This window comes from Hermetia illucens, chromosome 1 (assembly GCF_905115235.1).
Source record: "Hermetia illucens chromosome 1, iHerIll2.2.curated.20191125, whole genome shotgun sequence".
In the NCBI taxonomy this organism is placed as follows: Eukaryota; Metazoa; Arthropoda; class Insecta; order Diptera; family Stratiomyidae; genus Hermetia; species Hermetia illucens.
This window is the reverse complement of record NC_051849.1, coordinates 140,869,539-140,884,506: the sequence shown is the minus strand read 5'-3', so window position 1 is coordinate 140,884,506 and position 14,968 is coordinate 140,869,539. Positions and strand designations below refer to the sequence as shown.

The window sequence follows — 14,968 nt, the reverse complement described above, 5'->3', positions numbered from 1 at the left end:
TATTCCGCAACAAAAACCAAATTCTGTGCATATTCGTGGCATCAAAATAAATTGTACAGTTAAAAAATATAAATAAAAAAATTAAAATTCAACATTTATTATTTCATCTGTTTTCCTTTTGCCTTATGAATTGCCCCTAGCCTCCTCGGCACTGATTTCATTAACTTCGCTGTTACTGCTGGTGATATTTTCTGCAACTCATCCATTATACTAGATTTTAGACAGGCTATGCTAGTTATGTTCGTTTTCAAAATGTTCCTGTCCAGATGTTCCCACAAATACTCTATTGGATTGGGTGATTGTGAGGGTTGATCCAGTTGTTTTGTGGTATAATTCAGCCATTTTGCTGGAAGGTCCTGCAGCGGCATAATTACAATTTCTCTACACTATCAGGTAAGTTTTCTTTTAAAATATTGAAGTAGCCTGTTTTGTTTCGTGCTTTCAATAAACATCAATTTGGCACAGTATCATTAAACCCTTATCATGCTTCACTGTAGACGCTTACATAGCGGTACCCTTGATTTTTTCCTTTCCAAAATTTGGGCGGTGTTTTGTTGCAAAATACTTGGAACTTACTCTCATCACTAAACACCACATTTTTTTCAGAACGAAAAATCATAATTTTTATATTTTTTTCGTAAAGTTTAGTCGCCTTTATTGTTTAATTTTCGAAATGAATGCCTTCTTCCTCGGAACCATTCGTAAAAACGTCCGTCTAATTGTACTGGGGCTAACTTTTATTCCTGTGCTTCTAAGCCCCCGTGATATTGGGTTTGTGAAAAAGAAATGTCGTATTTTGGCAATAGATGGCGACATTTAAACATATCTTGTGTTGTACTTATCGCATCCGGTCATACTATACGGCGATTGGAAGACGATAATCTGTGCTATAAGTGTCTCTTTGACAGTGTTGTGATTGTACGTTTCAATCTCAAGTTATAGCGCGTCAAAGATGGAGTCCACCAAGCAAGAATTTCGTCATATTTTACGGTTTTACTATCCGAGAGGTAAAAATGCAACGAAGGTGGGCAAAAAAATTTGTGAAGTTTATGGGCCCGATAATATAATGATTCATACAGCACAGCGTTGGTTCGATCGATTTCGTTCTGATGTAGTGGCTGTCGAAGATACACCCCGTACTGGTAGGCCAATCTTTGTAGAAACCGGTAAAATTGTCGAAATCATCCAAGTAGACCGACATGTGAGCATTCGCTCGATTGGCCAGGAACTGGGCATGGACTATAAAACCGTTTGGAACCATTTGCCGAAAATTATATTTAAAAAAAACTGGATGTTTGGGTGTCACACGAGTTGAGGCAAAAAAATCTGTTGGACCGAATCAACGCCTGCGATGCACGGCTGAAACGGAGCGAATTCGACCCATTTTTGTAGCGAATGGTGACTGCTGATGAAAAGTGGATCACGTACGACAACCTTAAGCGAAAAAGATCGTGGCCTATGGCCAAACCCTCAATTCGGTCTTCTACTGTGAGCAACTCGACCGTTTGAAGCAAGCGATTGACCAGAAGCGGCCAGAATTGGTCAATAGGAATGGTGTTGTGTTCCACCAGGAAAACGCTCGGCCTCACATATCTTTAATGATCCGCCAAAAACTACAGGAGCTCGGATGGGATGTCCTATCACACCCACCGTATAGGTCGGACCTGGCACCAAGTGATTACCATCTTTTCCGGTCCATGCAAAACGTTCTTGGTGCTACTAAGTTGACCTCAAAAGAGGCTTGCGCCTTCTAAATGGCAGCAAGTTTGCGAACAAAACGGCGCATATTTGACTTAAATCGGATAATTCTAAGTATGTTAAATGGAGCCACAAATTTCGATCACAAATACGACATTTCTTTTTCCCCAACCCAATATTTTCACCGCATTGGTTGTTGAGCCTTGTCTAATGGTTCTTACAAAGGAGCGTATTTCCTTTGCAGTGAGTCGCTTCGGCCTCCCTGATTGCTTGAACTTATCTATAATTTCTGTAACTGCATTATGGCTTCGATCAATGACTGGAGCAGTTTCACGTAGCGACTTCCCCTCCTCGTGAAATTTTATGACAAGTTCTCGTGTTTCAAGAGAAGTTTGCTTACGTATTTTTTTTTTAATTTCGTTTACACTTTTCTCACAAAATTTTGATGAATCAAAATAAACCATGTGGAATGACCATTTTAAAATTGATAGTCGCCATCAGGAATATCCGATCACGACGAGCCGACCCCGTTTGTGAACGGGACAAAGGCTGAAGAAAAAGAAAGAGTCGCCATCAGGAATATGAAATAAAACGGGATATATTTTTCTTCTAAACTATCATTCAGTCCCTGTAATAAGTGTCCACTTTATTTGGATGCCATCAATATGCAGAGAATTTTGTTTTTTGTCGCATTACTTTCTATTACTATTCTGGGGAATAAATTAGAAACTTCGTTTCTAATTAATTAAAGGTTTAAATATTGTTTTACAGAAATCTGCTATATTTCTTGAAAAGTATTGAAATGAAGCAGACAAACCTTGAAAGTGTACACTTTATTTTGACGCTCACTGTATATGAAATGGTTAGCATTATTTTTTTTTTCTGCATTGTATTTTAATAACATGGTGGAAAAGTGAAAGCCTATGAGGACGGACTTAAATGGAACTCCACTTTATGGTGGCAGAGCAAGATAAATTCGTATGTAAAATTCCCAGCAGATTGCTGAAAGGAAGATGTTCCTCCTCCCTTGATTTTGATGATTCTCGCTCTAATTTTGATCCAGTTAAAAATAATGAGTACAATGGAAGCCGTACAAAGAGGCATTGACCGTTAGGGGCAATTAAAATGGCAGTGGAAAGTTCATGCGAATACTTATTTACATATATACCTACATCTACTTTTGCTGGCGATACAGCGATATTAAGTATGTATTCCGATCCTAGTATAACATCGGTGAAACTTTGAAATTGCTTTTAAATAGTAGCAAAATGGTTGGCCCGGTGTAGAGTAAAAATAAATGAAACGAAGTCTTGCCATCTAGAAAATATCTATCTAGAGATTGACTTAGAACAAAGACTACACACAGAGACTTATAAACTCGAAATGAAATCAAATCAAAGCCTATATTAGAATATAAAAACTAGTCTAAAAGACCTTTCTACAGCCAACTTAGATCTGAGCGATATAGGTCTAGAGTTTTTTTTGATCCAAGTCAAGTTTGTGAGATTTCGAACGAATTACTGTTTCAATTAAGTAAAAAAAGCCGGGAAACCGGAAGCTGGACACTTCAGGCATGAGAGGTTTTATGTATTTCTTTTATGAAGACATTTGAGTGTGCATTTGCCCCATTAATACGTAGCACGTAATGTATGCATATATTATGTGACAGTATCCATTTTCGGGTGATATTGACATTCATAGTCTTGAATTTGTAAAGAAACAACAACTTTGATCTATTATAACTTTGTTAGGAATAGTGTGATTTCCATCAAACTTAGGCAGATAATGGGCCCGTTGAAGAAATGATCACTTTCAACTCCTCGCACTCCCCACCTTTCCAACAAATGTCAAAACTATGACCAGCTTCGGAAAGTACTAACCGAAAACTTTCATTTGATGTTCTACATGACTATATTTGGTGAAAAAAATGCACAAAACCTTAAAATGAAGTGTCATGTGAAATGTGGTTTCATATAATTCGTTTATTAAAGCTGCTTTCGATATTATCTCGACTTCGAAAAAAAATAAAAATCAGAACTGTTTTCGAAAGATCTTTTGAGATGAGTTCTGAGTTGATAAACAACACGGCTGTCAATAATCGGTCAAGAAGAAGAGTAATTGTGAAAACAAGGTTGAACGGCTATTGACGGTGATTTATTCTTATTGTCGGCGTTGTTTATCAAGTACTCATTTAGTTTCGTATTCGCCACGGAAGTGTTTGGATAAGAGTATTGTGGACGAATTGTCGATAAGCCGAAACGATGGATAGCATTGAGAAACTTTACAAATGCTACGAGATATTGTCGGAAGCTGGCGATAAAATTTCTGAGGTATGTCATCTTTGGGCTAACATGGAGGTTAAGTTTTCATTGTGGTCTCGCTTCCCTTTTCTACTTTATTTGATAGCACGAATCGGAGTATAAAGAAATATTGCAAGCAGTGAAAGGTTCGTCCAAGGAGAAACGATTAGCCTCACAGTTTATTGGGAAGTTTTTTAAACATTTTCCAAATTTGGCGGATGGAGCCATCGATGCACAGCTCGATTTGTGTGAAGATGAAGACATTCAGGTGAGTTTGAGGTTTAGTTGAGATTAAGCTTTTAGCTTGAGTTCGGTTGATCTATTGGCGGAAGATATGCAGCAGAAGTGTCTAGACCGGTTCCGGATATTTTAATTGCATGAAAAGCGGCTAAAGCTGCCCCGCCAGATGCTTACTTGGATTTGATGATTCAAAAACTTGGGTAATTGATGTTACAAAACTCTTCTCCAAAAACCTTTCACTTCTAAGGTCATTCAAATCACTTCTTCGGATAATGGTAAAATGCATTTTTAGTAGATTTAACGGGCTTTTGAGTAACATGGGCTAGAGCTGCAAATTTTTCACTACCCGGCGGTTCTTCGTACATTTGCAGAGTCTCTATATAGCCTAATAAAAGAAGTGTGGGTTGAATCGGAACGGGAATGATTCATAGTTAGGCTCGGTAAAAGCATATATGCGACAGTATCCGACACATAAATAGTGATTTAACTCGAGCTTGGTATGCAAGTTTTGCCGAGGTACGAAAGTAAGAAAAACTGAAAATAACGGGAGACCTTGAAATGAGTTGAAATTTGAGCCTTGGTTTGGTTATGTCGGAATCCCCCAAAATGACAGAAACTCTAGAAAAGCATCTGTGTCTTATAGGCAACTGAATGCTGACGAAAGTCAATGGGTGGCTTTGCAGCATAAATTGATTCCAAGTTTGCTGTCCTGCCCAGTTAGTTGCGTTGTGAATCCGCTGAGCAGTTATATTGTAATTGGATCTGGATCTGAATAGAATGAAAAACTGAGAGACGTCACTTCTTGAGTTCTTATTAACCAAGTAGTTTCTCAGGTTTCATGATGTTCGAAGGATGGGATTTTCGGCTATCAATTTTGCTTTTTATTTGGTTGCCGTTATTTCGGTTTCACTTACGCGTTGCGGGTTCACTTCAATGGGTTTCAGCACCCTTCAAGACCCTCCGTGGAGTTTGTATTCTCCCTTAACTCACCTTCACAATTTGTTTGTAGGATGATCAATTCGTCGGTCACTTCACGATAGTGAATTCCTTTACATGGTATAGCTTTATGTATGGCTTTTTCACTGCTACTTCAGTCTTCTAACCGAGGTTTTTACGGCAACTTTTTTGTAAGGCGATGTAGCTCTTCATTTGCGATTGTGTAGGCTAGAGCACCACTATCGTACAAGAGGAGAGGGCTATTAATTAATTCTTAGAATTTATGGAGTAACAGGCGTGCCCGCTGCTTTTCGACCCAACATCTGAAAACGGAAACGGTGTTAATGCGTCGGGGTAACTTTGAATTCGATATTACCGTCGACATTTGGCCAAAGTCTTGACTCTCGATTAGGAGCACGTCTCCACGTCCTTCGAAAGAGACACTATATAGCGCCACTGACAAAAAAAAAGGGATAATATTGACGATAAATATAAAGATAAGATATTACCCTGGCGACATCCGCTTTCGACTTCAGATTTTTTGGAGATGTTACTCTGAACGATATACGACATTTTGTACCACCATATGTGGCTCTGATAGTAGCCATTATTCTCTTCCTTTCTGTCATTCCGATAATTAACATTTTGGATTACTGATGTTCGACGCTGTCGAGAATCTTCCCAAAGTCAATGAAGAGTAGATGAGGAGGAAACAGTTGTCCCACGCGGTTCCGGCAGATTAACAGAGAGAGATAAGTGCTCTGGTCCCGCCCACTATGATGTCAGATAAAATAATTGATATTTCGGGTGGATGGAATGAACTACGAATGTGCTTTGGGGTAGAAAATGCCTTGTCGCTTGCGGTATTCATTTTCTCACAAAACGCCTGGTAAATGAAATGAAACGTGAGAGTAGACGGATAGTCCTAAAGCTCCAACTCCTCAATCGATTGGTTTCCTTCTTTTAAAAAATTCTTAGGGAATTGAAAGACTGTTTCCAATTTAATTTGTTCCTAGCCACACTGTGCCTCCCACACCCAAAAATAAGGTGGTCTATTGTTTTCTGCGCGCCACACTTTAGACAATTGTCATTGTTGATTTTGTCAATCTTCCGAAGTAAAGGTTTGCTGTAGACATGGCTTGAGTAACGTCTATTGAAAGTTTTTACAATTGCTACACTATTTGTTGAGATGAAATCTGGTATTTTGATCTCGACGTTGCCTGGTATTCATCTTGCCAGTCCTTCTTAATTTTATTATGCATCACCCATAGTACATCCTCAGCCGCAAAGGATGAAACCATTGCGCTTCCGCTCATTAGGACAATCCTTGCTGCTGAGTGCGCCATCTTGTTCAACATAACTTCACTTTTAGCTGGGCGCCAAGGTATTATTATCTCTTCGAAGTTAGAATTCGCTATTGCGTCAATTATTTCCGGGACAATGGGATGTCTGATGTCTTGTTTCTCCAGAAGAGTGCAGGCTGTTTGTGACGCTGTGATTATCGCTATCTTCTTTTTTGGTCTTTCTTTTGCTATGTGCGTGCCCATCTTTATCCCATTCAGTTCAGTAGAGAGGACCGTCATTGTTTGCGTCCTGTAGTCAGTATTGATTCGAGAGTGGCCAGAGGCTACCGCATAGCTGGAGGCTACAGCCAATGTTGCTGCATCAGTTACATATAGGTCAAAACCCATGTTCCCATTCCTTCCCTGTTCCGACAAGCAGGTTTCGCACTCTTTTTCGGCCTCATAGATCTTCAAGTTATTAAAGTCTTCCTGGAAATTCTTACAAGTTATCGATCGACCATTTTTAGCCATGGGATTGTCTATGACCAAACTATAGGGGGAGGGAGCAGATCTTTTGAGCCTTGTCAGTTCCTCAGAAGCTAATGACGCCTTTCTGAATTTATGGGGGGTTCGCCCCTGATAATTTAGCTATTTTCTTTGCGACGGCAGAGAGCGCACAAATATCCATCCGATTGTCACATTCAAGACGGGTGCCCTTTTCTGGAATCTGTTACATCATTCCCTCCTCTTGCTAATTAGAAAATATCTCAGAATTTAATGATGAGTGTTGCTACCTCATATGTTTGGCACCGTGCACGAGAAATCTTGTGTCCTTTACGGGACCAACGAGTGACTTGCAGCCACCTGCTACAAAATTGGACCTTATTGAGTTAGAGTAGACGCTTGAAATAGCGAACACAAAAAACAGGACTTTTTCGCTATTTTGAGCTTGTTCGTTATTTCGAATCAATTTTTTGAGGGAGATGTAAAATGAATATAAGAAAAAACGGGGGAAAACATTGAAGTTTTATTCTTTTTTTATTATAACGACATTTTATATAGTAAAATGAGCACAATCTTTGGAAAAGGGATGTAATTTTTGTTTGGAGAACAGGTTTTCGAGATTGTAAGACAGCCTTCTGCCGTAAATTTCGAAAAGTTATAATTTCACTGCTCTCTGTGCAGTCTAATACCTTGTTTAAAATGTCCTGTAAAAGGTATTTTTTGACGCGTCATCTGATAATATTTGGCAGTCACCAATATTCCTAGAGTCGGTTTCGGCTTCATCCAAATTCCAAAGTTCGATTTCTAAGCCTGTGTTGATTTCTAGAAATATATTATGAAGAAGTGAGAGGGTTGCATAAGAAATATAAGTCCATTACATTTGAATCGATAGTAAGGAGCAAATCCACCGTAATCGCGATGTCCGCTTGTTCTTCGCTCCACTTTTCAGCTAAAATACTCAAAAGGACATTGTCCTTGTTGTCGTCTTCCGTAAAATCGGATCTCAAAACGTTATTCCAATATTTTCCGATTGTCTCTGGTCAACGTTTTAGTTTAATGTTGCATCTTTGATTGTTAGTTTCTTTAACGCTTCCCTTATTCCGATATTCTCTAACGCAACAATTGTGGACAGCAAATCATTGCGATATTGCAGTTTCGTCATACGGGGATAACATGGTGGTCCATAGGTTGGACCAATGCTGACACGTTTGAGGACAAATGTTACTTGAATATTACCGTTTTCCGTTCGCAATTCAAAATGGTACGGTTCGTTATCCAAAAGAAGAAGGGCATTGGCCGGTAAGCCACGACGTTTGCAAAACGCTTCAACCTGAAATCCGTGTTCATGTTTTATATAATTTTTAGTAATTCGAAGAACCAAGTTTTAAAGATAATTGCCGTCATCCATGTATCCATGCTCGCGTGCGCCGAGCTTTACCAATGACAAGTGGTGTGATTTTGTGACCACCCGTTGCATTCGCGCAAGCGAGATTTGCCGGACCAATAAATTCAAATCCTCCTTTTTGTTTAAAAATTGCTTATGAATGGATCTCCCGCGTCTTTATTTGCAGATACACTTTCAAGTGGCGGCTTCCGTATCTGTTTTTGAACCTAGTAAGCCGACCACCGATTTAACTCACGCTAAATATATCGGAGATCTCTTTGAAATGTGAATTTATCTCGTTTGCTTTGGCTTTTGCATATCTCCACTGACTGGCAAGTTTCTTAATCGTTGCTTTTTCCATTTTTGGTTGTTCAATGCTACTGCCTAATCGTGCACATTGTATTTTCGCGGAACGGAAGTTACTTAATATTTGCCCTTTTCATTTGAAGGGATAAGCTTTTTTTTCGGTTTTTGCACTGATGATACGTTTTCCATTCATTTCATTCAAACGGTTGAAACATTGCCCCGATCTAATTGTATATATATACTTAAACAGAGCATTGCACCTCATTTAAATGACCGCATTTATTGCATTTACAATAAGCACTTTGTACTTGAAATGCATTTCATCATACAAATTCCCAAAGTTGCCATATTTTATCTTACAATGGTTACAAACCTAAAGAAAGAAAATGTATTTCCCCAAAGAAAAAGCACAAAGTTGAAGATAATGAAGTTGCTGGTTGACAATGTTCCATCTCTCTTAGTCGCCTTTTATAACGAGTAGGAGATGTTTTGGGTAAATTCTCATCGGCCAGCTGAAAGTAATAGTGAATAGTCCAACTGACCTTAGGGTAGCTTCTATGCTCGAACAACGTTCCACCCATGATGAGGCGGTGAAAGTTGCAGAAATCCATGAATCTCCAACAAAACGTTATGCTCGCCAAGATCGTGTTTACCCATTACATGTCCGAGGAAGGTGTGGTCAGAGCCCACCTTCGCATTTAGATCACCCATCACTTATGGTCGCGATGGGTGATCTGAATGTCACCTTTAAGAAGCCTCACCTGAACTGTGTGTAATTGCTCCTAGAAGGCATCCCTCTCCACCGTGCCGTTGATGCAGCGCTGCACAATTTTGATGCTCCTTAATTTGAACCGAAATCGTGTAGTCTGTCAGGTGAAGACAACACATCCTGCGATAGAAATCAGAAAGAACCCAACACGATATTCGCGCCCGCTACCGCTCCAGTACCCTCCAGAGTCCCACCATCTTACTTCGCTTAGGCCTAGACTGTTCAACTTATGTCATTGGAATTTCGGTTCGAGTTGGGAAAAACGAGCATTCTGGGGCCCTCACTACCGTTATCGAGCAGCGTGCACACATTCCAGAAACCAGTCTCTATCCAAGATGTTGACGTTTCGGTAGCAAGTCTCAAAATTTGCAGATTTAGTCGAAAAATTCCTATTCCTTTTAGTCGCCCGTTATGGCAAGCAGGAAAGACTATGAGTGTATTCTTAAGTCCTAACTCACAGGGCTGGCAAAACACCGTGGAAAATGGAAGACCGGTAAAGAAACATAAACGCAATATTTTCTAGGGAAGATGCTTTCTTAAGCCCTTCTTGGTTATTAAAATATTTTTAAGGAACTAGTGCAAAGCAATAAGTAATTAAGTAGCCCCTGCTCATAGATATAAGTGCCCTGCCTGGTGTTGGCATTGATTTTTAAAGTATTCCTCCAGGATTTTGTTCCCAGTTTGAAGTACTGCATTCCAAAGTTCTTGAATGGTCTTTAGCTGTATCCTGCGTATGTGATAATTCAAATACCTTCGGGAGGCCTTATCATCCTTATAACTATTCTGAGTTATGCTACGGTCTACAATGGGCAGCATTCCTGGGGCAAGCAACCCCACATTACTTCAACTTATTTGTGAGCTTTTAAGTGTAGGCAATTGCCATATGTTATCGACTTTGCGTCTTAGATAAAGGGGCGACGGGTCCGTGTAAATCAAATTTACACTTGTCAGAAAAGATGACTCGATCTCAACGCTCCCTACTCCACTCGACATGGCCGACGGCCTTTGTCCAGGGAGTCAGTGCTTTCATAGTCGACGCCATGATGAACGTACACTTTCAGACGAAGTCATCTCTTCTTTTAAATCAACCCTGGTTTTAAAACGATCCCGGAACGACAACCGATGAAGCACTCGATTTTCTCTTGTCGAAGTTATTCTAGAACGTGGATCCGGTTTTTTTTTAAACTAACCAAGGATTCATTTTACAAACAATTTATGTAAGAAATATCAAGCAGGTAGCCATCCTCTAAATCCAATTGAAATCCACTTTATTGCGCGAATTACCCGACACTACCTAAAACATACATTTTTGGAAAATTTTCATTTGTCAGTTTTTTGCAGCAGCTAATGTAAAGAAATATTCAAAATTTTATTTGCTACACCAGTAAATATAATACAATTTCCAACCAGCGTCGTTCGGTAATTGCTGCTCATCTCGTTGAATGAACTCAATTGAATGCAATAGGTTATATGTAAGGGAAAGCTACTACGCATGAATTTATAAAAAAGATCCGATGTCAACTTCGCGGTTCCAGTTGCTGCTTGTGTCCTCCAAATCGAGAATATTTCACGTTGGTCGTAAACATTAACGAGTGAACGAGGGTAGAAAAGCATCTGATTGATAAAAAAGGTCAACCGTCCTAAGATGTAAAAAGGACAGTCCAGCAGAATTACCGTTTGATTCTGTTAGTATCCAAAATCATGAAGGTTTTTGGATGCATTCGCGATCTCGTTAAATTACCGTGAGCCGCGTTTGTCAAGAACTGCGGACGTAATACACGCTGCGCCGAAGACAAGCCTATGACTGAGAAAATGGTCCAAATGATCCAAGCAAGCCGACCCCGGTACTGAAAGGAATAAACGCGAAAGAAGAAGCCGCTGCAGTTTGATTCATCTAATTTTGTATTGTCTCCTGGGTCCCTAGGGAGTTTCGTTTTCCGATATTGTCTCATCTAACCCCCAAACTGCACCGGCAAGATCAACTTTCACAATCCGTTTGGTGTTTTAAACATAACATTCAGTTATCAATTAATTCAAAGCTAAAATTGTAGAGCTGTTAATGTTATTTACAGTGGGATTTCACATAGAAATTACGCTCGACGATGTTGTAGATAACATCGTCGCTCATCTCTCTTACTATAATTTTACCGCTCATATAATCCGATGGTCAACATTTTTTGAAAAGTAAAAGTAATCTTCTTTGAAATCTTTTGCAGATTCGACGACAAGCAATCAAAGATCTTCCGCAACTATGCAAAGACACAAAAGAGCATACGCCGAAAATCGGCGATACGCTGGCCCAATTGCTTATTTTAGAGGATCCTACGGAGCTGCAGCAAGTTAACATGTCCCTACAAGCAATTCTTAAAGTAGGTTGACATTGGTTGAAGAATCTGATTTCAATAATTATTCTTTGCTTTTCATGACAGTTTGATCCCAAAGGAGCGTTGACCGGAATTTTCAGTCAAATCACTTCAGGAGACGAGGCAACGAGGGAGAAGTGTTTTAAATTTTTAGCGACGAAACTTTTCGCACTTGGGCCCGAAGTAATAACGAAAGAGGTGGAGGATTTTATTATAGAGAAGATTAAGAATGTTCTGCAGGTAACAATGAAGAGATTTGTATAGTTGGCCCTTATTCCATATCTCAATTTCACAGGACGTCACGGCAGACGAGTTTCATTTGTGTATGAACATTTTGAGCTCAACAAAATTAGGTTCGACCATTACGGGTCATGTGGAACTTGTTAACTTAGCAATCGAACAAGCCGAACTTGGAGCTGATATCGACGCTATAACAATAGAGGACGAAATTGTAGAACGATTCATTCAGTGTGCAAATCATGCGATGCCATATTTTTCGGTAAGTTTCACATTTCTGTTTGTCTTATGGCTGGTGTGTTTGCTAGTTTTTTATGTTCTCAATTCGTGAACACCTCAATACAAGTCCCTTTATTGTTTTCAATATTGCAGTCACAGATCAAATCCACGCCATTCATTCTATTCGTGTGTGATAAGTTGCTCCCATTGAGTACATGGAATATGATTGCTACAGCGGAACAACAGGATCAAGTGCAATTGCGACTACTTAAGGTGTTCGCTGAAATGTGTGCGTTTTGCGGACCCATTGAGAATGCATCCAGCCGAACTGAAGCCATCTACACAGTGTTGTTGGTAAGAGAATTCAGTAATCAGGTGGAATAATTGAATTTGAGTTAAATGATTGGTGTCAACTTGCAGGAATACATGCCGCTTCCGAAATTAGACGACGATGGAATCAACAACACTCCATCATTCCAATTTTCCCATGCGGAATGTCTTTTGTACGCTTTGCATACGATTGGGAAACAGAATCCTGACAGCCTTGCATTTACCAATGATCCAGTTAAACTGAAGGATTTCAGATCGAGACTTCAGTTTTTGGCCCGCGGTACACAAGGGTGAGTTAATTAAGTCGATCTTTTCCTTATTGTTACACTTCTAACGTGAATATATTGTAGGTATATTAAAAAGCTACAAGAAGCCGTGAAAGACAAGACTGGCGATGAACTGAAAACGGAGGAGAATCAACTGAAACTCACAGCATTAAAGACGACGTCCAACATCAGCGCGTTGATCCGCGATTTGTTCCATTCGCCGCCAAGTTTCAAGACAGAAATTCAATTATCGTGGGTGACCCGCAAAAGTGTAAGTAGTCAGATTTGTTTCAGCAACGCGTGACCTCAGAATTAACAGCTTCTCTTTGTAGTCTAAATTCGTAAACAAAAGGCACGCGCCCATCACCTTCTCTGAAAACGCTAAAGCAGAGGCGTTGAAACGGCAAAAGTCAAACACCGATCAACGAGTGTATATACCACCCTCCGGAAAGTATTCGGCTAAAGTTTCGAATTACAATGGAAATCGGATGCGATCCAAGCCGAACGGCGGAGGCGGCCGAAACCTGAATCGACGCACATTTAAGAAATACTAAGTCGCAACGACAAGAAAGAACCAAAAATGGGTTTTCGCGTTCCCATGAAAACCAATAGCTTGGGTTGAATACGTGCATTATTTTAAACAACATTAAAAGGCCATAATTGAAACTATATGGGAACGGAGGGAATATGAGAAGAAAGTGCACGTTGTCGGTAGAGTTGTCGTTTCAGCTTGATTAACACCCGTATTGACAACAAGAAAAAGTGTCGCTAGAAGAAGTATTCAATTTTCCTCCCTTTCACACTTAATAAATTTTTTTGAATTTCTTTTCAGCCCTGACAGCAATAAAATATTTATCTCGTGTACGGAGTTGCTTCGACGCGAACGGATTTCATATGCACGTATGAAATCTCTTATATTTTGAATATAAGTGATTTTTTAGTTTTTCTTACTTTCTGAAACTGATACCGCTTAACTTAGTAAAGTATAAGGAATTTTAAACGTAAACTGGTAGAGTAACTGTTAACTTGGATTCGCTCGTCAGAGTGATTTGAAATCGTGTAATTTCCACAAAATTTGCACAACTTCGTCGATGATCTTCTTTTCATACAAATTGTGAAGGATACATTTGAGATACTTTGTATGAAAAGACGAATGAATATTTTGTATTTGAAGAAATATTGAGTGAGCTGGGAGTGGTGGCAACTCGATGACTGCGCTTCGATTTGCTCCACTGGGGATGTTGCACTGAAGCAAGCGGAAGCGCACTTGAATCGTTGCCATCGCTCCGAGCGTACATATTTAAGATTATGGTATATTATGAAATTTAAGTTTTCATTCGATTTTGATTTTAAATAGAGTTTTCAGATTTTAACGGCTTGAAATTCTCATCTTTTTTATGGAGTGTCTCTGATATTTATAAATAGAAATGTAATTTTTAAATCATCCATTAAATAAACAAGTTCAATACTTCTGCAACCACTAGATGTGTTTGATTTGCATATATTGGGAAGTAGAATGGGAGCTTCATTTCTCTCGTGGAAATGGCTGTTGTGAGGGGAGAGGAGGAAATCCAGCTCCCGGCGCATTGTTGAATTTGTATCGTGGAAGAAAATTGCACTCGATCCCTGTTCTGAGTCAATGCCTAGCTCGTGAAACGTCTTTGCGGTTATGCGCATCGCAGTGGGACTCTGTGGATGTAAAGGGTTTACCAGGCGGATGATAGGATTTTGATATCTAGTGTCAGTTGTGTTGTGACTACTCCACTCGGGCACCACCATGTCGCGATGGGGAGGCTGTAGTAATTTACTACTACACTGAGGGTGTCCAAAGCACATGAAGATAGAAGCAACGGATTGTAACTACTAAAATGGTAAGGAATCACAGACTTTGAATCCAACCGCGATTTTGAGGAATCAAGACGTGGTAAGGGCACATTTTGAAAGCCTCACCAGATTCTTATACCCTCCACGGAGAAACCTATGGAAGAGATGCTTTCCACTTCAGCCTGCACCCAGTGATGAGGGGTACAACCCTTCAGCTCCCCGAAGAAATGAAATATCTAGGAGTTGCTTTTGGGGGTGCGCCGGCAGACCCTTCTCTCAACATTGGGACTTAGGCTTGAGGTAGTAATG

At 39.7% G+C, this 14,968-nt stretch overlaps 1 protein-coding gene across 1 annotated transcript; it reads left to right on the top strand.

The window, feature by feature from the left end:
- The first annotated feature begins 3,799 nt into the window (after positions 1-3,799).
- Positions 3,800-14,316, top strand: LOC119661203 (apoptosis inhibitor 5 homolog). Its single transcript, XM_038070425.1, has 9 exons — positions 3,800-4,028; positions 4,105-4,266; positions 11,637-11,789; positions 11,850-12,023; positions 12,079-12,282; positions 12,393-12,593; positions 12,660-12,859; positions 12,920-13,106; positions 13,168-14,316. Exons 1-9 carry the CDS (start codon positions 3,960-3,962, stop codon positions 13,387-13,389), a joined length of 1,572 nt encoding a protein of 523 aa, XP_037926353.1. The 5' UTR covers positions 3,800-3,959; the 3' UTR covers positions 13,390-14,316.
- Positions 14,317-14,968: the final 652 nt, after the last annotated feature.